Source organism: Amphiura filiformis, chromosome 5, assembly GCF_039555335.1.
Source record: "Amphiura filiformis chromosome 5, Afil_fr2py, whole genome shotgun sequence".
Lineage (NCBI taxonomy): Eukaryota > Metazoa > Echinodermata > Ophiuroidea > Amphilepidida > Amphiuridae > Amphiura > Amphiura filiformis.
The window spans coordinates 9,913,465-9,940,533 of NC_092632.1; the positions used below are offsets into that span (position 1 = coordinate 9,913,465).

General features: G+C 37.4%; 1 protein-coding gene across 1 annotated transcript; it reads right to left on the reverse strand.

Annotated features, from left to right (window-relative positions):
• Positions 1-1,391: 1,391 nt before the first annotated feature.
• Positions 1,392-18,920, reverse strand: LOC140151996 (acyl-coenzyme A thioesterase 1-like). Its single transcript, XM_072174298.1, is given in 12 exon segments — positions 1,392-2,584; positions 4,750-4,954; positions 6,444-6,543; positions 9,282-9,364; positions 9,787-9,808; positions 9,891-9,976; positions 11,021-11,137; positions 11,814-11,983; positions 12,623-12,808; positions 12,811-12,879; positions 13,731-13,967; positions 18,725-18,920. Coding segments are annotated over 12 exon segments (1,464 nt in total). The 5' UTR covers positions 18,774-18,920; the 3' UTR covers positions 1,392-2,444.
• Between the last annotated feature and the right edge of the window lie 8,149 nt (positions 18,921-27,069).

The window sequence follows — 27,069 nt, forward strand, 5'->3', positions numbered from 1 at the left end:
TCAATTGTGTTGAGTGCCCCCCCGGGCAAGCACAAGCGCTGTCGACTTGAGACCTTGCTGTGCAATAATTACAAGCCCCCTGGGAGGGGAGGTAAAATGTTCAAATTAGACAATAATAACTTTGCACCATCTATTTTGAGGTCATTGTGTGAAATCGGAGGGTTTTGTTTTTGGGCCGAGGTATTGAAAATGTACCGAGGCCCAAAACAAAACCCGACAATTTCACAATGACCACAAAATAGATGGTGCAAAGTAATTATTGTCATTTATTACCGTCGTATCTAATATTTTGAACAAATCAAAATGGCATTTTATGTTATTTTATGCCATAAAACGCTGTTAAATATAACCAGTTTTAATCATTGTTGTAACCTACCCTACAAAAAAAAATCAACCAGGTGAATATAACATTCGCGCCGACAACAAGAGCTACCAATCACAGAAGCGCGACGGCATCGCGTAGGCGTGTGCGTTGCCATAACACGTAGCTTATACACGCACATGCGTGCAGAAGTCATTGTTGCGAGTGTGCATTTCTACGGTTTGGAGTACACCCAGGCCCGTATGCAGATTTTTTGGGGTGCAGATTTTGAAAATGTGGACTTTTTCCAGGACACTGAAGAGTGTGTACAATTTTGTGAAAAGTGGAACTTCCTTCAAAAATTTGGACCTTTTTGACCATTAAGCATAAAAAACCTTTTATTATACTTTTGCCAATTTGGGGTGGGGGAAGGGGGTGCTTCCCAAATATTTTTCTTGTCACCAGTAAACACCCAAAATTACAAATATTTCCACTTTTTGGGGCAATTTTGAGCAAAATTAGTTGATTTGCCCCCCAAAAAAAAAAAAATTACTTTGCCCCACCCCTCACTGAAAAAATTCTGGGATAACCTAAACCATAAATTTAAAGATCAAACAATGTCAAGCAAAGCTGTTGTCTACGTTAAATATTTTGCAGAGACACATTTTCACTCAATATCATTGCTACTCACACTCAAATAGCTGTTTGGAGACCATTTATAAAAATTTTCCCTAGTGCAAATTTCACAATCCACTTCGACTTTGGCGATACTGGTACCCAGATTACCCAGGTAACTTCCCGTAAAGCAGGTACATGAGGCCACTTTACCTAAAAATCCTAGCCTTAATGTAGACATTTGACCAATTTTATTTGTTCAAGCACAACAAAAAGGGGCAGTTAGTTGATCAATTTTGTAGATAGCACAAGGGAGGGGTATTAGAGACATAGATCTGGAGGCAAAGATCATAGGAAAATAGAATAACATTTATCCAGGAATTATTTCATGCTGCACTTCCAATAATTGACAGCCAATACTGTGTAAACAGAGAACAAACACAAACATTCAAGAAATACACAAACAGAATTTCACAATCCATGATTTATTTATTCAAATATATGCATCAAATGTACAAAATATAAAGCATTATTTATTTTTTAAATTACAGAATACTAGTATTGCATTTGACACATACTATAGCAACACCTGTGAAAATCATGTGACCCAGTGCCACAATATAGACTGACACCGTTATTCTTCTGAGTTGATGACTAAGAAACTTGTGTGTAAAAAAAGTTTTTAACTTTTCCCCAGAATCTAGGGAATAGAGACAGCACTGTTGTGTCCCAGACTGCACAGTTGTGACTTAATTAAAAACCTTTTGACCGCATCTGGTTTTGAACACATATTCAAAATTTGCCTAGTAATGGGTAAGAAGCAAAACATTGCACATTATAGTAAGCTCCACATAATTATATTCATCCATCCGTGTGAGGCAAATCTGTGGTAGATTTGTAATATTTGCTTTCAATTTCATGTAAATTTTATTCGGTATGCCTTAAGGCTGTTTATGTGTGACAACCGCTTTTATCTAGGGTGCCCTCAATGCTTTTCTGATTTTACGTAAACTGTACCTATCGATATTTCAACAAGATTTATTGGAACTCATTTTTATGAATGAACTCCTAATGCCATGAGTGTGTAGTAATGTTCGGCCTAATTGACAACTTGTTGCACCAGGGCAACATTTCATCCATTTAAGTCTAACACACATGTGTATGTATCATGCTATTCCAATCACATTAGCCATAAGATGACGTCAGACTGACCACCTTTATTAATGATGCTGTGTTTATGTGTGACAACTGCTTTTATCTAGGGTGCCCTCAATGTAAGCCTTTCTGATTTTACGTAAACTGTACCTATCGATATATCAACAAGATTTATTGGAACTAATTTTTATGAATGAACTCCTAGTGCCATAAGTGCGTAGTAATGTTTGGCCTAACTGACAACTTGTTGCACCAGGGCAACATTTCATCCATGAAAGTCTACACACATGTGTATGTATCATGATCATGCTATTCCAATCACATTAGCCATAAGATGACGTCAGACTGACCATTTTTATTAATGATGCTGTGGTTATAGTTTACTGGAGGTGACTGGATGTGTATATGATAAACCTCCTACATGTTTGTAAAAGAATTGTAGCATCTTGGGCCAAGAATCCTCTTGTGCATCCGCATGTTCCTTGAGAGATCCTCCCCATCTCATCACGTTACCTACAGATAGACAAGAAGTATCAATTCAAAATACATTAATTTCATCAAAATACACAATGACTATGTTATAATCAGAGACTGCCACAGCTGACGTCACCTGTCAATCAAACTCACAAAAGATTTTGTTTACAAATTGTCATGATCATAAAGTTCTAAATGGGGTGGTAAAACAGTGTGCCTTATGGTTAATTTTGCACAATTAAGGGAAGGGGTATGAACGTTTGGACAGTATTTATTGTGGGACATTAGAGGCTTTAGAGCACATCAGACATATTGAATTGCATTCTGAATACGAAGAATGTCCTTCTGATATCAAATAATTTTCGCAATGTAATACACATTTTATGGCAAATCATTAAAAATTGATATTTTTGATATTTAACAGTACTTGAAGTCAACTTTATAAATCTGATGATTTATACTTAAAGTGTATGTAGGTGGGATGAAAAGCCGACGATCAATTGAAAATTTTGACCTTTCGTATTAAAGATATGGATTTTTTTCCCAAAACACCAAAAAAAAAGAAGGTCTTTTTGGGAAAAAAATCCATATCTTCAATATAAAAGGTAACAATTTTCAATTGATCATCGGCTTTTCCTCCCAGCTACATACACTTTAAGAATATATCATTAGATTTATAAAATTTATTCGAGGACTGTTATATATCAAAAATTTGAAAAATATCAAATTTTAATAATTTGTCATAAAATTTGTATTATATCGTGAATTTCAAAAATTAAAATTATTTGATATCAGAAAGACATGCTTCAGTATTCAGAATGCAATTCGACACGTCTGAGGTGCTCTCATGTCCCACAAAAATACTGTCGAAACGCCATAAACGCTCATTCTAGATCCCTTAAACATACAAACTGTCTAACAAAAGTTGGGTGTTAGTAGGAAAATTTCTCTCCTGAAGGCACCATGTTTGCTTTTTGCCGTGTAAAAGTGCCGTAATTATTTGCAATTAACTGCGCATCCTTTTCTCTGATGAAGGCACCAGATGAATCAACCTTCCTTTTACTGGCTTCTAGCCAATCAAGGGTTATGGGGATTTTGGTTGACCGTTTGAGAAACTCCCGTAATTCCTTGTGCTTACACCCCAGGTGTCAACATTTGCCATCACGCCAATGTGCACATCGCTATAATTAAAGACAGAGATAAAAACAATTTATCCCGTCTAATGTCACAGTCAATTACGATCCTTGATTGGTTTACACAGGTTAATCAGCGCGTAAAAGGAAGACCAATCTATCTGGTGCTGATCGGAGAAAAGGAATAGCAGCAAATGGCGAAAAATTACGTACTTTTACAAGGCAAAAAGCAGCTTTTCTAGGCATTGTGGACATGGTGCCTTCGGTTAAGAAAGTTTCCTACTATAAAGACCTAACTTGTGAGATGGTTTGCATGTTTCAAGGTGCAAAATTAACAATACGGCGCCCGGTTATAAATCCGCGTTCAGCAAGTCATCATCACGATTGACAGATGACGTCAGATGCGATAAATTGTCTTTATCTTTGTCTTTCATTATACTGTGCATTGTAAGTCGGCATGGCGTCAAATGACGACATCTGGGGTCTAACGCAAGGAATTATGGGATTTACCGAAAAGGTCAATTGACAGTGGCATCTGACGCATGTTTTTTTAATCCAGTCTCAGATTATAAGCTGTTAAAGTGATATATCGTAAATAATGGTGAGTTTGTGAACAATATGACAATTTCTGAAGAAATACACAGAGGGTAAAAAGTTGCACAATTTCAAATCCTTTTCTATGCAGAATCATAACATTGTGGCATCCAAGTTGGGGAGAGCTACTAAGAATTTTAAACAATATTTCAATCAAAATTTGTCTTTTTCATTGGTTATACTCAGTAGAAATGACCATACTGTTGTATATTTGTTTTAATTTCGGGTACACTTTTGCCAAAATTGTCAAATACAGGGATTTTGGGATAGAGAAATCCATTTGTGATGAAATTCCTTCCCAAAATGCAATACGTAAAGGATAAGGATTCCCGGATGGATTAACCTCCAAACATTATCTACTGTTATCCAATATGCCTATTGCATTGTGGGACGGATTTTCAGCACAAATTGATTCCCGGTAGAGACACCGTAAATCCACAAATTAACTCCATATCTAATAGCCATAACAAAACTCACCCCATGCTTTATGATATGACTTGATGCACACAGGAGCATATGGTGGCTCTATTAAGTGTCCACCTTTGTGATAACTCCATACTTGATAGTTATCTTTGCCATGGGCCTTCAATCTTGCTACTGATTGCTCTACCATCTCAGGACTAGGCCAATTCAAGTCATCCTCACCAACGATATATAACAACTGGCCTTTCGCTTTTTCTACCTGATGATACAGAGAAACAGACATCGTCAATTAGAATTACTATAATAGTATGTCATGTTAAATGGTATTATGTATTGCATTGTGCAAATAGTCTGTGCTTTTTGCCAATTTCACCTTTAGAATGTTTAATGCATTATGTAATGTTATCACTACATTATTGCACTAAGCACACATACCAACAGTGATTGTATTAGTAATATCAACCAAACTGTCACTACTTTGCACCATCAAGTGAGTGTGTTTTGATTGTGGGTAAAATTGTCTGTATTATTTATCCTTCACATTATACACTTTATTTCAAGAAAGATTAATTTCATGTAGAGTCAATTTACAAGTTCTTTCATTTCATTCAAATAAGACTTTGGATCAGGCCTCAAAATAAGGTGGGCACTTGGGCCAAATGCCCTTAGAAATATGTGAGGGCCCTGGATTTCTGGGAGGGCCCCAACTTATTATACACAACATGCCTAAGTCAACTACATAAGGAAGGTCTGAAGGGCTCGCATAAATGTTACCGTATTTCGAGCCCCATTTTGGATTATGATCAAATTGTCTATGGATTGGATATACATGTATCCATATGATATACTTATGGGTATACGATGTATTGTTGGTCGAAGCAGCAGAAAAAAATAGTTCACAGCATCTTGCGAATGGTAGTGAGCTTTAGCAAAAATTGCACTGCTCATGCAATTCATAGCGAGTGTGTAGAAGAATTTAAATATCACAGATATACTTTTGTAGGTCCTGTGGTTCTTGAGTTATGTTGTAATGAGGGCTGAAACAACAACACTTTTGTAAAACTCATTAACAACAATAAATTAAGCAAGTTTTCAAAGTATATGATTTGATGAATGAACTTTTGCAAAACACCAAATTGTTATTTTTCAATAATATATTGATTCAGATAATGAAAATCTTTTTTGTACACTTGTAACAAAAACTTGCCATTTTATAGTTAAGACCAATTTTGACAACATTGTACAATGTATTTATAATCACAGACAAAATTAAAAACATGTTTGCGTCTGACATCAATTTGTCAATCAAACCCGGGCATGTTTTTTTTGCGAGTGTTGTCATGATTGAGTTTCTGAACACAGCCATAAAACATTGCGCCTTATGGTTAATTTTGCACCTTCAAGCATACAAACCATCTCAAAAGTTAGGTGTTAGTAGGAAACTTTCTTTCCTGAAGGCACCATGTTAACAATGCCTAGAAAAGTTGTTTTTTGCCTTGTAATTTTCGACATTTTCTGCGATTGCTTTTCTTGAATCGGCGCACTAGATGTATCAACCTTCCTTTTACTCGCTACTTATCAATCAAAGGTCATGGGGAGTTTGATTGACAGTGACGTTAGATGCAAAATAGTCCTTTTAATTGTGTCTCAGATTATAAGTAACCCATATAACTAAGTAAGTTTTGGATTGGAAGAGAATATATAAAGGTGATAGGTATATACAAGACAAGATGAAGAACACAAAATACCTTAATAAATATATCCTTATCCCATTCCTGTGGATTTGTAAACAAATCTATTCCTTGTAGAGACTTGTCTTCGTGAACTTTAAATTTGGACATCTCAAAGCTGAAAGAAACAAAAATGAAATGAAAGCTGTGACATTATTGCGGATGGCTGATGATGCTGTATTTTGATATTGTTTTGTAATATATCTTTATCCCAAATTTTTGAATCATCAAATGAAGAGCTTTGTTTCAAAACCCTTACATCCACTTGCCCATTTTGAGAATACATCACAAAATCATCAAAAAATCACTGATATAAGGGGGTTTGCAACAAAAGCAGTTTTTTGGCGGGATGCTTGGGTAGGATGAGCATCCCGCCAAAAACTGCTTTTGTTGAAAAACACCTTATATCAGTGATTATTTTGATGATTTTTTGATGTGTTCTCAAAATTGGGCAAGTGGATGTAAGGGGTTTTGAAACAAAGCTCTTCAAATATATGCAGACAACTAAGTGACTCATCTATGAAAACTGTGATTCTTGACCAGTCATATCTGAAGAAAATATAATCAAGCTTATTATAAAGAAGATGTTTATGGAGGGTATAGAAAGTGACTATATGCAGGATCAAAATAGTGAAAAAATAACGTGCTTGAGGCAGGGTTGCAATTTACAGGGAAATACTGAGAAATACCAGGATATATTGAGCACTACTAGTGAAAGTATTACCTGAGCAATATCATGAAGTGATGATGATGATATCAACACTACAATGCCATGAAGGCTAGCATCAAATGTCTGTATCTTGCACTGGTATCATGTTTATTTATACCCATCTAATGCAAAGTGGATACTTTCAAACAGCAAAATGTAATCAGCAGATCATATGTTATGGATTAAGATTTTTAAAATGACATTCTAATAATATTTCTTCTAGGACTTACTCTAGAAAATATACTCCTTTATAGCTTAAACAAGGAATCATATGATCTGTACTGCCATTGATGGAAACTGCAGCTTTCTACTAAGATTTATGGACTTACTCTTGCATGGGGAAATCCACTCCTTTATAACACAAACCAGGAGTCATATGTGACCGTACACCACGAATGAGCCGTAAATGTCCTCAATTGTATTCTGAGTTACAGTGTAAAATGGGCATGAAGGTCGTATTCATAGGTACCTCAATTTGGTGCTACGTGTACCTCATTTAATGAGATACACGTAGCACCAAATTGAAATACCTATGAATATGACCTTCATGCCCATTTTACACTGTAACTCAGAATACAATTGAGGACATTTATGGCTCATTCGTGGTGTACGGTCACATATGAGCTGTACTGACATTGATGGATACAGCAGCTTTCTACTAAGATTTATAGATTTACTCTTGCATGGGGAAATCAACTCCTTTATAACACAAACCAGGAGTCATGTGAGCTGTACTGACATTGATGGATACAGCAGCTTACTACTAAGATTTATGGACTTACTCTTGCATGGGGAAATCAACTCCTTTATAACACAAACCAGGAGTCATATGAGCTGTACTGACATTGATGGATACAGCAGCTTTCTACTAAGATTTATGGACTTACTCTTGCATGGGGAAATCCACTCCTTTATAACACAAACCAGGAGTCATGTGAGTTGTACTGCCATTGATGGATACAGCAGCTTTCTACTAAGATTTATGGACTTACTCTTGCATGGGGAAATCAACTGCTTTATAACACAAACCAGGAATCATATGAGCTGTACTGACATTGATGGATACAGCAGCTTTCTACTAAGATTTATAGACTTACTCTTGTATGGGGAAATCCACTCCTTTATAACACAAACCAGGAGTCATATGAGCTGTACTGCCATTGATGGATACAGCAGCTTTCTACTAAGATTTATGGACTTACTCTTGCATGGGGAAATCGACTCCTTTATAACACAAACCAGGAGTCATATGAGCTGTACTGACATTGATGGATACAGCAGCTTTCTACTAAGATTTATGGACTTACTCTTGCATGGGGAAATCAACTCCTTTATAACACAAACCAGGAGTCATATGAGCTGTACTGCCATTGATGGATACAGCAGCTTTCTACTAAGATTTACGGACTTACTCTTGCATGGGGAAATCCACTCCTTTATAACACAAACCAGGAGTCATATGAGCTGTACTGCCATTGATGGATACAGCAGCTTTCTACTAAGATTTATGGACTTACTCTTGCATGGGGAAATCCACTCCTTTATAACACAAACCAGGAGTCATATGAGCTGTACTGCCATTGATGGATACAGCAGCTTTCTACTAAGATTTATGGACTTACTCTTGCATGGGGAAATCCACTCCTTTATAACACAAACCAGGAGTCATATGAGCTGTACTGCCATTGATGGATACAGCAGCTTTCTACTAAGATTTACGGACTTACTCTTGCATGGGGAAATCCACTCCTTTATAACACAAACCAGGAGTCATATGAGCTGTACTGCCATTGATGGATACAGCAGCTTTCTACTAAGATTTACGGACTTACTCTTGCATGGGGAAATCCACTCCTTTATAACACAAACCAGGAGTCATATGAGCTGTACTGCCATTGATGGATACAGCAGCTTTCTACTAAGATTTACGGACTTACTCTTGCATGGGGAAATCAACTCCTTTATAACACAAACCAGGAGTCATATGAGCTGTACTGCCATTGATGGATACAGCAGCTTTCTACTAAGATTTATGGACTTACTCTTGCATGGGGAAATCCACTCCTTTATAACACAAACCAGGAGTCATATGAGCTGTACTGCCATTGATGGATACAGCAGCTTTCTACTAAGATTTATGGACTTACTCTTGCATGGGGAAATCCACTCCTTTATAACACAAACCAGGAGTCATGTGAGCTGTACTGCCATTGATGGATACAGCAGCTTTCTACTAAGATTTATGGACTTACTCTTGCATGGGGAAATCCACTCCTTTATAACATAAATCAGGAGTCATGTCATGGATTCAGCAGCTAATAAGAGTTACAGACTTACTCTTGCATGGGGAAATCGACTCCTTTGTAACACAAATCAGGAGTCATATGAGCTGTACTACCATTGATGGATACAGCAGCTTTCTACTAAGATTTATGGACTTACTCTTGCATGGGGAAATCGACTCCTTTGTAACACAAACCAGGAGTCATGTGAGCTGTACTGCCATTGATGGATACAGCAGCTTTCTACTAAGATTTATGGACTTACTCTTGCATGGGGAAATCCACTCCTTTATAACACAAACCAGGAGTCATGTGAGCTGTACTGCCATTGATGGATACAGCAGCTTTCTACTAAGATTTATGGACTTACTCTTGCATGGGGAAATGTACTCCTTTATAACACAAACAGGAGTCATATGAGCTGTACTGCCATTGATGGATACAGCAGCTTTCTACTGAGATTTATGAACTTACTCTTGCATGGGGAAATCCACTCCTTTATAACACAAACCAGGAGTCATATGAGCTGTACTGCCATTGATGGATACCGCAGCTTTCACCTGTAAAACATAAAATATACACAAGATACATATACAGGGTATTATTCTTATTGTAATGTAATGCACATTTCCTGAGGTTTTGGAATAACAAGACTGTAATGGATGAGGTTTGAAGAACCAAAGATGTTTGACAAGGAAAGATTTTGACTCTAGCATGTATAAATGTTGTAAAGAATTAATTAAAAGATGACCCTTATGCTGGTTTCATACTTTCTGCTCATGACATTATTTTCATCATGCTGCTTAATTGTACTCTTCTGCAAGCGGAGCGGCACACTGCTGAGCGGCATGACTATGAAAGCCAATGTTGCCGCTCAGCACAGCCACAAATCGTATTTGTTCTCATACATCAGAGTGGTGCCGCTCCCGAGTTGACTTAAATTCAACACCTAGCAATCTGCCGCTTTGGGCAAAGAAGTGGAGTGATCGATATATTGGCCTGCCACTGGTCACCGCTAGGGTATCTGGTGCAACTGCGTAGTGAAGCAAAATCGTTGTTAGACTGGCAAAGTGTCGAGTGGCAGGAAAGTATGAAACCAGCATTAGCAAGGATTCAAACAATTTGTCAAATTGGCACTTAACAAAAATGTTTACATATGCACCCTTAGGAGGACTTAGTTTTGAATATGGGCTGAAAAGTCCTGAAAAACACCCTTTTTTCTTTGAAATCTGTGTGGATCTGAGTTTTGCTTTTCAAAGCTACCCATAATCTGCATTTTTGACATATGCATGGTTACAATTTGCTGAAATCTCCAGATGTGCATTTTTCATAGCATTACATAATTCATTCTCTACACAGAGTTCAATTTCCAGCTCTCCTAATCCAACTTCTTTGGGGTGAAAACACAGACAAATATTTTGACCAAGATGACTGATATTTCACATTTTCAGAGAAAGGCAACACTGCAGTTTTCACAAGTGCAATCAAAGTTATTGTCAACTATACAGTTATGGTGTAGTATTGCAGAATTATCACAATACATGATATTTATCTTTGTGGCTATGGCCTCTTGATTTATCTCAGACTACTTAGTTATATCTTACTTTGTCTGGAAAATATGTTGCCAGTAGCAATGCTAGTTCACCTCCTGTTGACACTCCAACAGTCCCGACACCCCCTGGCAAGACAAAGTTCTGAGACAATAGCCAATCAATGGCTTCCTAAAACAAAAGAGAGAGAGAGACAAAAATGAAACAAAGAAGAATTGAGATAAAGCGTCGCTTAAATGCAAGTAGATCACAAGCACAAAGTAGTTACAATATCTTCTTTCATTCAAGTGTCAAACTAATCTCACATCAGTCATATGTACGCAAATTCAATCACCGTATTTGAAAGCATCACTTGCAGATTTAGCAAGGTGCATTTAAAGGGTATGTGTCATTCCAGCCATCACCTGTATGCATCAGTCCAGGATCAGTCCCTGGGTACATCTTGTATTCCTTTGACAGTGATGACAGAAGAATATAACAAAGTTCTACAACCTGGCTGGATAAAGTATAATTATTATGACAATACATATCTTGGTAGGCATGCAAAAATCTCCAGGCATAAATCTAAAATGTCTAAGCATCTGAGCTACAAATTGAGATTTGGCTCTCATTTCAATGAAGCTGATCATCCTAAATTTGACCTTCCAAACATGTTTTGCCCAGGCTTCAGCAGCTTACTTGCGGTTCAGCTAGGTCATTATGTTACTATCACAATACCTTGATCTAACAACATCTATAAACTGTAATTTAGCATCAGTCAATGCATCACTTTGCCAATCTCCGGAGCAAAATGATGAGTGGACTGGAGAATAGCTAAAACACTGGTATTACTATCATGACATTGTACCTCAAAATACTCCAGCTGAATGTTGTCTAGTGTATCAGGTAAATCTTCAAAGGCAAAGAATGGCAATGAATAGGACACAAATCCTCTGGAAGCAAGAAGAGCTGAACGGAATTCAAGGATGCCTCCAGCTGTACCAAACATGTCTATGATCCCTGGGAATGGACCTGGACCTGCACATAAAAACACAACATAGTTTTATTCATTTATGATTAAGTCAATATGATTCAGTAAACATTCTTTCTTTACAACATATAGATAAAATCACACTTATGGATGACTTGATGCCTACTATTAATATTCCACTCCATGGACTTGTCTGACTTCACCTATTTAGCACCCTCTTTTATTGCAACATTATTTTACATGGAAATGTACATGTCCAGGGTATAATTAGGTTAAATAAGGGTATTAGGACATGGTGACTCAGTGGTACAGGCTTTGACTCATAATGTGTATAGCTTGTGTTTGGGGATTCAAGTCCCTGTAGGGTCAAAGTGCTGTGCACTTGGGCAGGGTGTTTTACCTCACTTGCCTCACCCCACCCAGATGTAATGGGGAGCTATTACTGTTCGGGGATAATTACAATCAAAGTGCCACAAGCAGCTGTACTACAGTTGTGCTCTTATTGAAGTGAAATAATTTTGATGTATTTCAGTAGCAGCAAATAAATTGTTGAAGGGTGCTGGTACCAGACAGTGAATCATTAACATTTGGTTTATTTTATTCAATTTATACTATTTCTAGTGTATTTATAAATTTGTGTCATAAAAATGTAAATACAATTTCTAATAATAAAGGGTAAAACAAACCTTTTGGTTTATACAGCATTCCCCTTATCCTGCCTTGGTGAACTTTTTGACGTTCAACATTTGGTCCCATGTATGTTTTTTGAACTAGAGTTTTTGCTAATGGTTGCACAGAATCTAACGCATCCATATTTATATGGCCCTTGTACACAGACAGTGTGATATCCATAGGAGTTGTAACATCTTTTTAGAATAGCGAAGACCTGGTCTCTGGCCTGGCGATGGTTGCATACTCCAAAACATCCCCATAGGTTCTATACCTGAAAATTAACAAATCAGAAAACTTAATTGAATATGTGGATTGTTTTAACTTGCTAAGTATAAAATTAGATATGGAGACAGAAAACACTGGTCAGTTTCAAAACTCAAAAGTTTTATAGACATATCACAAGATATGGAGAATGATAACAGCTCAGCATACCATAGTGGTGCATTATCTTATTCAGTAAACTGAGAGAGGTAAAGACCTCTTATTTCCAAAAATTGTCCAAATATGAAAATTTGACTTTTATTGCCAGTTAGTTCCAAATAGAGTATTATGATTGAGCTATGTTTTATTTGGTAAATCAGGATTATATATTTCTGGAATCAGAGTACACAATGTAGCTCTGGTACAAGTTAGCTCTTAATCTGTTAAGGTGTCAGACTCTGGTTATGTTATGGTACGAGTTTGAGCTCTGCAATGACATTATTCTGTTCTTGTGTGAAAAACTTGAGCTAGCTTGAAATTCCATTGGACAAGGAACTCACTGATAATTGTCCCAGTCTACATGTATGAAACTTGGGGGCTGATCCTGGTTGGGTTGGTCATACGTAGGCTGATTAGATCTGTAAAGAGCTTCATCCCTGAATGATGATAGATGGTAAATAAGATTTGTCTTGAGCCAATTTGGACACCAATTTTCTGTAACATGTGCCAATGCATGTGGGTTTATGCCTGCGCATAGTGCGCTATAATAAATGATGTGATTTTTCAACATTTTCTGTCACAACACCATTCTTCTCTTGAAGTTTACAAGTCTTAAGTGATGCTCCTTTTTTTCCTTCTAAAATCAATTTTTAAAAGCAATCTTTTCAAATTTATTAATACTGATAATAAAATGTTTGTTACCTGTGTAACTGCCTCCTAAAGAGCTATTTTCTGTTAAAGAAATGACTCCTTTGTCATCCGCTTTGTAATGTGCATGAGCCTCAAACTTCATCTTCATTTCATCCAGTTGTGACCTCAAAGTCACCTTTGATCGTGGTTCAAGTCCATGAAGAAGCACTTTAACTTTTTCATCAACAAGGGTCAGCTGTGGCGTTGCTTCAATGGAAATCATTTTAATGGATGTTGCCGACAAGGAAGCTAAAACAAACATGAATAAAAAAAGACGTATTATTGGAAAATATGTCAGAACGAAGTAACAAGTCAAAGTTAGGAGTTTTCCCCAAATTGTCTAGCGAAATGGCCATGAAAGTTAAATGAAAAAATTAAACTGGACTTTTCTCAATTTTGATTTATTGCGTCATATACTGATTGTACTCCTATTTTATTTAGTGTTATTTGGGAATAAAGGTATCAATGCAGACTGAGCTCAAATTAGCCCATGGGCATTGCCATTTGCACTCCAAATATTTGCCTGTTGAATTGTACCTTATACAATGTACTCCCATTTTCAAATTACGTACATTGCATTTCACCTTCAAGAGTAGAAAACAATTTAGTAACAAACCTTACTCTGCATGTAGCTTACAGTTAAACACTCAGACACATGTAGTTAAAGTTCCTTGTGATTTTTATACCTCTGTATTACTTCTATCACATGGTTTCTGCCTTTCTTCTTACTCATGTCAGGGGCATATCATACGGGTGGGCAGGGTGGATAAAGTCTAGGGGCTCCAAGGGTTCAGGGGCCCCGAGGAGAGGGATAGGGCGGATAAAGGAGATGTTAAAAGGGCCCCACAGACAGTGATCCTTGTCCATAGCCCCGAGGCTTCCGCTACGCTCCCAGACTCACATACTTTACTTAGTTCACCCGACTGATTTTACCCTACAATTTGCGTCAACTCCCGATGTCATGATGTATGCGCCATGTTGATCTTGGCTCCGATTGCTGACTACCATATTACATGGACGAGAATTACAACTGGTAGCCAACCAAAGTTCCTGATCACCAGAGGTCTTGCATTCTCACCCGAGTGAATGTGCTAGTGAATATTTACTGATTGTGTAATGTGTATACGGTACAATAAAGTTTATGAATAATTAATGTAAATTTCAAGCACCTAACCCTAGGTAACAAGTGTAAGAAGATACATGTGAACTTGATTCCACTCGCCACCAATAAGACTGTTTTGAATTCAGATTAATGATACCAAGAACTGTGGACGATTGGAACTCTTTACCCAGTAACTTAAAACCACAATCCTGGATACTGAAAACTTCCAAGAAGCAGTTTTAAAGAATACCTCAAATCAACAACAGCAAGAAGATAACAAGTTAAATTGCATGCACACAGCTAGTATTCTGTCCGGTTGACTCCTTTGAAATAAAAGGGGTGTTGGAGAGTGCCCATTGCTTGAGAAGTCTAGCCACAAATTTGCTCACCGATGAGCTTCACATTCAAAGCTAGATAGAGACCACTGCATTTGAAATCTAGTCGGATTCGCTGAAGCATGACACCGTGTAAAGCAATGGAAGTTCAGAAGTAAGCAGGCGGTTGCATCAAAAATTTTGCTAAAATTTTGGACTGTTCAAAATAGGCCATCTTTACTCAAAAGATACAGTTGACTCATCAAAATAACTTTCATCCAAATTTCAACATTAACAGAATAAATACATCTGTTGCAAATATGTCAATGCTGACCACCCGTAAAACGATAGCAATGTACTCTAGCATCGAATGCCGAACTATCAAGTGCAAATTCGAAACTAGAGTTCTTGAATATCGAGTAAAGCACCCACAAAGATGAGTTGCATGGGGCATTGACTTACTTACAATACATCATGTACCGGGTATCTTCAACGTAAATCCCATATACCGTAATAAAATTCAACGTATAGGTTCCTGTACTACAGTACCGGTACTACTATACTATAAGGCTAATAAATGTTGATTCTTAGTTTCCCGTCACCTGCCCGCATCACCTTTTCAATTTGACCAAAACTTTCATTATTTTCATAAAAAAGTCAATTATAAATCTGAAAATTGAGATACAAATAATCAAAATTGAAACTCTCAAAATGTCTGACATCTCCTGCTGATCATAACCTAATCAGCAGTTTTTTCTTAGTTGTAGGGGTAGGATATAGTAAATAATGGAAATTTAAGGATTACCGTACCTCATGTTTCTAGTGATTACAAAAATTGCAAATTTCTTTTTATTTTAATAAAAACAAATTCAAATCTTTTCTGTTGCAAAATGTCTGTATGATGATCTAAGTATTAATACCTGTTTTGAGATCGAACACAGACATAATCATTTGGACGTTAAATGAGCTGGTTCTTCTATCCTAGATATCTGGCCTTTATGATACACACATCCACAAGTTGCGGTCGATCCTTCATGTAATTATTTCGTGTAATCTAATCCTAACTCTAACCCTAATCCTAACCCTAAGCTTAATCATAATCATAACCCTAATCCTAACCCTAACCCTAATCCTAACCCTAATCCTAAACTAACCCTAACCTTAACCCTAACCCTAATTTCGTGTAAAATTACATGAAGGAATAACCCAAGTTGCACACATTTCCTAAATTTTCAATTATACAATTCTGTTGGTAGATGTTTTTCACTATTCCATAGTTTCTTCTGTTGCTTACCTAAATATTGATATCATTGCTTTTGAAAAATAATCTGTATTTAAGTGTTTTCTTTCCAACTTCTGTGGAGCGAAAAATTTGGTACCAAAACCTAAGTCCGAAGGAAGAACCGGATGTAGGTGAAAAGGTCAAACTTTGTTTATTTTCTATAGCCACGTCATGCTTGGCGTATTTTGGGGGGCTTTGGGGGGGGCTTTAGGCGCCAGCCCCGGGTCAAAGTAGGAGGCGGCAAAAACGAAGGCGGCGGAAGAAGAAAAGCGGCAAAAAGCGAAGGGGCGGTAAAAGCGGATTATCCAATAAAAAGTGCGAAAAGAAATTGAAGAAGCATAACAAATCTTGAAAGAAGGTTGCTTTTAGGCGTTAGCGCCTAAAATTTTTTTTTTTTTTTTGCTCTTCACTTTTTCAAACGACTGTGAAAAAAATTGGGTCAACCTTTCGGGCTGTTAAAGAAGGGCGGCAAAATTGTTTCTTCTTCAGCCCCGGGGTTGGGCGTACACGCACGCCACTGCACGTGGTGGCGTTGTTTATATAAATTCTCCTTCAGGAGGTATATGGCGGATTGGGTTGGTTTTTTTGTTCCGTTTGATTTTTGAATTATTCATACATTTTAATAATACGTTTGCTTGAATTCATGAATATGAACTGTCTATTTCTAAACCCATGCATGAATAATCATAGTTTTGGGTGTACTATCAATTGATCCACCAATCTACTGTCACCTGCCAAGGCCTTTCATCGCGAACACCTGGATAAATACGTCACAGGCCGTCTCACAGAAATTCCCACAATGCAACATTAAAATGGCTCCTTCCATGAATAGCACATCGCGCAGAGAAACTGCAGCGAAAATAATCTGTTTTAACATTAGTTCAAATACGAAGAAATCAAGGTGAGCATAATAATTTCTGGTAATTTTTCTTATAGCCAAGCTTGGCGGATCGTAGTTAACAACATTGCTAGTCTTGGAAAACCTATCCAAATCATTTCCACTGGTTTAAAAGTCCCGCAGACATCCGCCAGTATTACTAATCATGATCAGAAAAAATATCAGGTTTTCGATAGTAAATCAACTTGAACTCGAAAACACAATGACGCAATCGAAGAACATGTGACCGTCGATGCAAAAAGGCACTAATACCATCCATTTCCGGTACGTTTCATCTGGGGGGTCGGTTTAAATTTAATTTTAAAATAGATGATCAATATTGTCGCATAACAATCATAAACATCAAAGGCCGTGTTTGAGGGACTGCACTGATTAAATCCATTCAAGTGATGACTTGCATTGAATAGCATAATCGGCTTATCCCTCTTGAGTGGATTAGGATTTTTCTGTGGATTCTCCTTCTATTTTATAGGGTAGCTCGATGGTCAAGCTATGAGTTTTAAAATATTGGACGAGACGTAGTCGAGTCCCCGGGGTCGAGTCCAATACCGTATTTCGTCAAATAAACGCCCCCGGCGTTATTTTCCCGGGGGGGGCATTTATTCAAGGTCAATTTTAGAACGATAATTCCCGTTAAAATCATTAGGTAAAGTAAAAACACACGCTAAAATGACGAACTATGAACTAGAAACACTGACTTCTGGCTCACTTCCGGTTTCTGATCCAGATTTTCGCCAATTATTGACACTATTATCGACCATGTGCGCAACTTGGTAAGCTTACTACACAAGATAGCATGGAAATATCGGCATTTTTGAAACATCTTGGTTGAAAAAAGTGGTGGGGGGCGTTTATTTGAGGGGGGCGACTATTTGACGAAATACAGTATTTGAAAACTCATAGCGAGACCAATATGAAATATTTGGTGTAAAGCATCCAATTTTATCATTATTATGATGGATTATTGGATCCAATATTTTCACACACTTGACTTGGATTCATCAAATTAACAATAATGTAAGTTGTAACATCATGGTCATGGACTGAAGTATGTGTTCATCAAAAGTTTACAGCAAAATATTATACCTATACTAAAATGCAGTAAACCTTTGACGAGCGCGTATTGTAAGGATACATCGCGTATTTACTGCGTTGCACGCACTTGTCTCTGCTCTGATTGGCTGCTAAGGCGATGTTGTCGCTGAGTTCAAATTTATGAATGAACTGTGCGCCGTACGCGTTGTTAGCGCCGAATTTGCAACATCACGGTAGTCGCGCTTGTCAAAGGTTTGCTGCATTTGACTTTAGTACTAGTATTTCAGCAAAGCAAAGTCAAAGTTATCATGATTTTAAATTTATACAATTACATGTACATAAAAAGTCATAATGTCAATACATGAATAAGCTTACCACAACACTTCATTAAAAGTCGCCTTTCTCTGGTCAGACAACGTATCATCTTTTCTATTTGCAAGCAAAAACGTCTACAGGTTGAAAACAACCCTTGTTTCTCAGTAAATGACCAAACACTTTTCACACACCTCCGGTTTATAGGAATTTCATGATTTAGATAAGCTTATAATTATTTTTCGCAAGCCAAAGGTCGCCAGACTACCTAAACGCAGCCCGTGGTACATGGTAAAATGAAACTTTTTCCCGCGCTAATTTAAAAGTTTTAAAAGTTTTGTAAAACGATTGGGGAGAGGGGGCAGTATTAAAGTGACGGATGTAAAAAATGTTCACGGCCAATCGCGTCGTGCTTGCGCCCCTCATAAGTGAGAAATTGAAGCCATTTGGGGAATGAGGGACCATTTTGGTAGGCCTGTCTAGGCCCTACTACGGTATTGGGCCCTGTCTAAATTTTAGTTAGCAGAAATTGGTGAAATGAAGGTCGAATTATAAAGCCATTCGTGGACAAGTTTTCACTTTTATTGTATAAACTATTGCTTTTGACATATAGTGTTGTCCAAAGCAGAGGCGAAAAAAAGGGGGGGTGTAGGGTGTTGAGGGAATGTAGGGCCTATCCCCCCCCCCCCTAGAAACTAAAATCGCAATACTTAGTGGACCAATTTGACACTATTTTAGTTTGAAAAATTCGAAAATGGGTTAAATGAAGGCCAAATTAAAGCCGTTCGTGGGTAGGTTTTCGCTATCAGGCCTATTGTATAAATTCTATTTTTTTAAAAACATTGTGTTGGGTATCCAAAGCAGAAGTAAAAGAGGGATTTTTTTATCCATACACAGGGGGGGGGGGTTGTGCAAGATGAAGGTCCAATTGAAACCTTTTGGTGCATCATTTTTACACTTTCTTGCTTCCAACTGGGTTTTTCCTCCGCCTAAAGATATTATGAATAGGCCTATATGGCCTATAGCGCTCAATTTCTGAAGGGATAGTATTTGGATATTTGTGCACTACTAACTAAAATGCAATGATCAAGAAATGAGATTGAAAAGACAGAAGCTGAACTGAAAGGTGAAATTGACATGCAAATTTAAGCATCATTTAAATGCATCCCGGTAAAAAACAACTATAGGCCTATAGCGCATCTCCCAAAACACTGTCGTTGACTCTTCCGGAGGAACCAGATGGTTAAGTAGATGAAGTAGATCATATCCTCAAATTGCATACTATAGGCCTATAATTATGGGTGAAACTCGTATCAGGAAACTTTAACCAACATGAAAATTGTTAACTCATCCTCCCATTATGAAACTATGACCCCAATAGGCGTAAAGGTAAATATATCCATAGGGCTATATTCGTCTCAGGTATCACGTGGTGGTGAAGCATCTAGAGCAGCCTGTGAAGTTTTATGAGTTTAAAGATTTCATTTCCCCTTTAATAGTTTTACAATATTGTCGAAGTAACGAGTCATAAAAATTTACAAAATGTATAGGCTTATTTATTCGTCTAAAGTTTTGTGGCCAATTTATTAGTCATGGAATGAAATTACATAGACTACATACGGTACATTAGACTTTTCCATCGTCCTCTTCTGTTTCTCCCTTTTCCTTCAAGTTTGTCTTTTTTCTTCCATTTCTTTCCCATTTTTCCCTTTTACCTCAATTGGTCTCTTTTCTTCCCTCTTTTTCTCTTCTTTTCTCTTTTTGCCATTTTCCTCTTCTAAGTTCTCTTCTCATTCCCCTTTCTCAGTTTCCCCCTCATTTTTTCCTCCCGGAAAGCCTATAGCTATACACCAGTTCTTATAAAAGGCCTATTCTGATTATCCCAAACCTAGTTTCCCTTTTCCTTGCATTCGATGAAGGCACAGCCATCGTGAGATATCACTTGCAATCTGAAACATGTAATGGGGTGGGGTAACATGGTTGTTGAAAGCTACTCATCTCCGTTGCCAATCATTGCCATGGTGGTACCTGTCAGCATTGGGTCGCAGTTTAGCAGTGGATTATAGGTGTTTGCAACTTTGGGGCCTCCACTCCTTTGAGAAACTTTTTAAATGTCAGAAACCTACATACGCAGTTTCGATAACGCGCTATTGATTTCTAGATTTTTATGCTGTTGTTATTTATTTATATAACGGAATGTAAAGTCAACTAAAAATATACATCTATAGTCTTTAGCAAACTATGCACGTAGCTGAGATATCTATCCACTGGATCAGGCAGGAATTTGACAACGGGCTGCAGCATCTCTTCATCTATGGTTTCCGATTTGAGCGCTGATTGGAAATTGTTGCCAATCAATATTCAGAGTGTACATTCAACGTCCAATTTTCGAAACTGGGTGACTTTTGTTTGGCAGGTGTGAAATACATCTGACTGGGTGTTTTAATTAATAAAGGTTTTACCATCATGGAATGGCTACCTAGTGCAGTGGCGTAGCTGGGATTTTTTCCAGGGGGGCAAGCCTGTATGGCGCGGGGGCCCAAATCCACCAAACAAAAAATTGTGCCGCCCCTTCCTCAAAAAAAGGTTGACCCAATTTTTTGTCGGTGGTTTGAAAAAGTGAAGAGCAAAAAAAAAAAAAAAAAAAGAATACAAGGGATAGCGACTTCATTTTGATATAATATAGTTCCATTTTTTAACAAAATTTTTTAATTTTTCAAATTCTATCCGCACCTGATATCGTTGGCCTATGGATTCTCTCTTTCTGTTTCTTTTCCCCTTTTTTCCATCTCTCTCACTCCTTTATTATTTTACCCTGCGCTAGGGGGGGCGGGGGCCCAAATAGGCATTGCCAGGGGGCAATTGCCCCCCCCCCCTGCCCCCCCGGCAGCTACGCCACTGACCTAGTGCTGTTATGCGTTTAGTTTCACCTCCAATAATGCGAACTGATGCTGTCAGTGTCATGTGACACTACCAATTGATAATATGCTTGCTTGCATGATTATACGTAATTCCAGTATGATGTCATTTCCTCCTCTGCTTTCTATAATAATAATAATAATTATTATTTTCTTAAATTCATTGCTTTTTTTTCTTTTCTTTGCACTTATTCTTTCTTATGGCTACACATTAGGGGGCCTATCACTCCCTCGCTTTCATTCACCCTTCCCTTCTCTCCTCTCTTTCTTTCTTTTTCATTTCGTCTTCTTCCCTTCCCTCCCTTCCCCTCTCCTCCCCTATCCGCTTGTCCTCTTTTTGCCCCTCCCTCCTTCACTCCCTCACTTTCCACTGGCTTTTAAGATCGATATAAGTGATATTAAAAAAAATAGACTTTATTGAATAGGCCTATAACCATGATAACAAAATATACTGCCAAATAGTTCCTTGATAGAAAGGGACACTGATAGACATGGACCTATTACCTGGCAGTCACGCCACGTTGTTACGGGTAATCGATCAGCAACGCTATTAAATTTATAGCGCCTCAAATAAGGTGGGCAGTAAATAACAGTACATCGATGGCTAAAGTGTGCGTTTTTGTGCTTGCGGCTACTCATCACACCCGTAGGCAGTATTAACAAAAGGTACCCTTTTGCTCAAGTAGACGCTTTCACATAACTTTCTTTTGATCACCTATTGACAGTAGGCTGCCTGATAAAGCTTCATTAAGTTCATTATGCTGTCAGGTCAGTTACCGATTTAATGGCGGAACCCTTTGTCTGGAACAAAAGGTACCCCTCGATGAATAGCTTGTTGGCAAATCAAATCGGCATAAAGGAACAATGCGTTACGTAATCTATTGCCCCTTCATTATTATTCGCCAGCGAAGTGGTTACGTAACTCTCTGGTGACTGGATCACGCACCTTTTGACTTTGGTTTTACATGCCATAGACTTTGTGTTGCGATCATTTCGATCGTGGTGCAGAACTCAAAAGCGTGATCCAGGTGACATGGTGATAATCAGATTACACGTAACACTTCGCTGGCGAATTAAACCTTGAGTATTTCTGTCTGCATGTCAACTGCAGTTGGCTGACATTTTACTATATTTGCTGTCAACTTGAAATTTCTATACCCTATTTCTGCCCCTCAATATGGAAGCACGTTTTAAGGGGTGCTTCCTGAAAATGCTGTATCACAAAATGTCCGATCTTGTGCTTTACATAAAAAAGAGGAAATCTGGTGGCAAAATTATTATCCATAAAAAAGTAATATATTTCTAAATTCAACTGATAAAATAGATTATTTTTCATATGAAATATTATATAACACAATAAAAAGGTAATCTGTCAAAGTATAAGACGCCATCAGAGTTCGGACAAGATATTGCGTTTGGGAAAAAAGGTTCATAAGGAGCAGTCCCGGGGTTCAGTATACTTCGACCCGGACTTTGACAATGTTAATATGCCTTAGGTCTGTTAGTATTTTGAGGGAAGTCATTCTCGTGGAACTGATTTGCAGCGAAATGAGGTTGTCGTCTTCCTATGGATCATTATTATGTGACCTATGAGATGAGGACTTTCCACTGTTGTCTATATTTCTGTCATACACAAATGCTTAGTCGGCTAGTATCATAGTAATCCCAGTGAACTCGGGTTTTCCTTTCTTGTGTGATCTTTCAAAGCTATATTTTTTCTATAATTCTTCACTGCCACCTCCATTAGTTAATATGGAGTTTTCGATTTCATCGACGGATGGTTCTGCGACGATAAAACACCAAACATTGTCGTCGTCGCCACGACGGATGTCAGACTCTTCGCGTGTTGTAGAATTTAGACGACGATGCATTACAAAGTCGACAACGTTTGCTGTTTTACCGTCGCAGAACCATCCGTCGTGGAAATCGAAAACTCTCTAGTATTAAGTAAGAAGACGGGTGTTTTTATAACACGGATCGTATGTTCCTATTTTCACTTAAATTGGGTAACGGGCAGTATTTTTGCCATATGGCCAATCTCCATCTGATTTCTTCGGAGCTTTCACCCGGGCCTCCCACCTTCTTTAACAACAAGGGATCCTAGGAAATTAAAGGAGTCCACTTTAACAAATTCCTCTCAATCAATACATTTAGGCATGCCAATCATAGTGCACTTACGTCCACGGCGAATTCACCGTGACCCTTCCAGCCATAAACCCGCTTATTGAAGATTAAACCGATATATGCAGTACTAAACCATTATATAGTAATCTATTGTCCAATACAAATTTATTACCACCTGATAATATTGATCCAATGAGCGACCGAATTGTCCGCTACGGACGACTAATCCAATCGATAATGACTCTATTGACATGTACGCGCGGAACTCCACTGATCGAGTTTTGGGATATTTTTCACTGGTTTGCAGCTGTTTGCTGTCATTTACTCATCAAGGCGGACCACCGTTATTATAAGGACTATGCCAATTATTTAAAGATTGACATGTAGAGAATAAGCCATAATTGATTGACAGAAAGTACTAAATTTGTACCTATGACGGTTTTACGACACCAATCTTCAAAATACGATCAAAAAATGGCTGCCCGGTGAAGTAAAATGTGCATTGGAATAACACGGCGAGTTTGGATAGATGGTAGGATTTCTTTTAATAAAAATGTATGTTCCCTTGTACCGGGTTGAAGATTCAGATATTTGGAAAAGAATAAGTAATTGAAACATAGAGAAAGTACTAAAATCATAGCTTTTATACTTTTTGATATATGATACTAACTAGTTCGTCCCCAATAGCTACAACACAGCGCTACCAGTAGGGTTCAATTGCCTATTGTGAGTGCCCCTGTGTTGTGTGCATACATGTAGTTAACAATAACTGCATGATGTTATCATGGTTATAGCCTATGTGATATAACAGACAATATCCAATTATATAGTTTTCTCAAACCATTTAACATTACTTGAAACATTAAAGAAACATGCTGGGCGAGATGTCACTGTAAGTCTGTAACGATTTCATTAGGACGTTAGCATCGGTAAGAAAGAGTATCGTTTGCTAGTCCATTCACCCGAGATGGCTTAACTCATTATATGCACTCATCAGTCCAATATACCATGCCCTATGATATGACAAAATAACATCTGAAAAATTGAATTATCTTTGAAATGTCAGTTCCATTTGATGTAAACCAACCAGATTTTAATTGATTGTAACCGTCACCAAACCACGTGATTTCATAGATTCATACAGTTGTATTTATTGTATTTCCAGGAAAAGTGGAACACCTGAGAACTTTGATGAGAACTTTGAACCCGATGTTAATAAGCAGTGGTAATTAGTACCTGAACGTGCAATCATCTATAACTAATAAGGAGGAAATAAATATTATTTATTTTGAATGTACTTGAAAATATACTGTCTACAACACTTACTATAAGCTTTATGCAGGGGCGTAGCCAGCTTTCATGGTCAGGCCACAGGGGTAACAAAATAACATTTTCGGGGCAAATACGAAAAAAAACCCGGTTGCATGATTTGACCTGGTATAATTGGTGGGATATATATTTATAGCGGGATTTTTTGAGCTTCTAAAAAATAACTTAATTGGGACAAAGTGCGCGTGTAGTGCACAGAAATTTGGTATTTTACACTATTTTGGCCCATATTGATCGGGGTTAACAAACTCCTTGACCATTTTTTTCCTTTGCCTTCCCGATTTTCTCTTTCACTTTTTATCAGAGGGGCACTGACTTTTCTCTTTCATTTTTGGTAAATATGTATTATTTATATATGCTTATTTGTGTTAACATTTTGCTTGTAATAGTTATCTGGACCTCTTGGGAGACCAGTACGTATATTGAAAGAGCTATCCAGAATAAAGTAAATGTGTATATGAACAAGACTGGGATGGTGCACGCACATAATACAAAGATCAATGTTGCTCAACAACAATGTGGTTCTTTTAAGAAGATCAGGTGTTGCATTTGGAAGAATAAACATCAAATTTGAAGGGTAACAATAATTTTGATACAACTATAAATTGCATGCATTCTACTCATTAAATGGCTTCTACGAATTTAATTCGTAATTTCCGAAACACATCTAAATAGCCATAGGCATCTTCACATGGCACGATGAGAGAATGGAAGATAGGATTTGTTGTAGTCAGAATTGTGAGTCACTCAATCATTCCAATGGTTTCTGAGAGTTCATCTGTTTTTATTATTGTTGTCGCAAATAGTGTCAGTTCATTGTTGTTTTTATTTTGCTTGTCACGCAATATGTGAGAGATGTTTTTGTTGTTACCATTCTTTCCCTTGCCCATCAGTCAACCAAACAGATCATCGCAACTATTGCGATACAAGCACCCTAATAAGATTCAACGTTTAGTTAATTAAACAACAATCATTACAATATAGAAATACAATACTTGCAACAACAAAAAATCACCTGTTTGGGTAATGGGTAATTATAACAAATTTTATGGTGAGGCATCAATAAAATTATTACAGTGTCATATTTTTCGCTCTACAACAACAGCTAACAGCAAAATAAACAAACTGGTATAGTGGTAACAACATTTTTGAAGACCAAAATACTTGAAAAGTGAAAGTGAAAGTTAAGCTGAATTTGTAATAAACACTGAACTGAACAAAAATTGACATTAATTTAACAATGACGAAAACAACAAGTACGTGTCACCCGTCCTCAAACTTCAGTAGCCTAATCTGATTTGAAACATCTTCCGACATTATCTGTCGTCGCACTAATACCGACAAAAACAAAAATCTAAGAATACAATATTCATAATATTAAGTTCGAAAAGCACTACGGAAGGAAAGTTTCAATTGAAGCTAAAATCCATGTCTGTGATTTTTCATCCGAATTTTATCCAAGCATGAGAATGTGTTATCAAAACCCGCCCTACATGAAATGGAGTGATGGAAACGGCAAGTATTCATGGCTTAGCGTTGAAAACATAATACTCAAGACTTTGATATTAATATGAGCAGATCTGTCAGTCGAATGAAACCCATTCCTTCCTATTTTTTATTTACGTGTAACCATTGTATCAATACGTGGCCCTGTGACCTATATTATATTGGCATGTATAAACACAAAAAGCGTCGCAGTCAATTTTGTAATTTGTCAAAATTTTAGTAATCATAAGATTTGAACAAATTTTAATCTGTACGTACAGATCAGTCAGCGCACAACCATTGTCTGGGTACAGATTAAAATGGGTTCATCTTATTAACCTATTAATTAAGTATTATAATTTCATTGATAAGATTTGTCGAAAAAAAATGCTCAAAATAGACTTTATTGTCTCAAACTGGCCTATAGTAGAAGTGATGGGGAGGCATTGAGACTGATAACAACTATATAGTGGTGAGAAGCTGTGGGACATGGGTGCCGATCATGTCCTGTACTTTGACTGGAGGCCAGGTGCGTAAAGATGAAATCGGTAT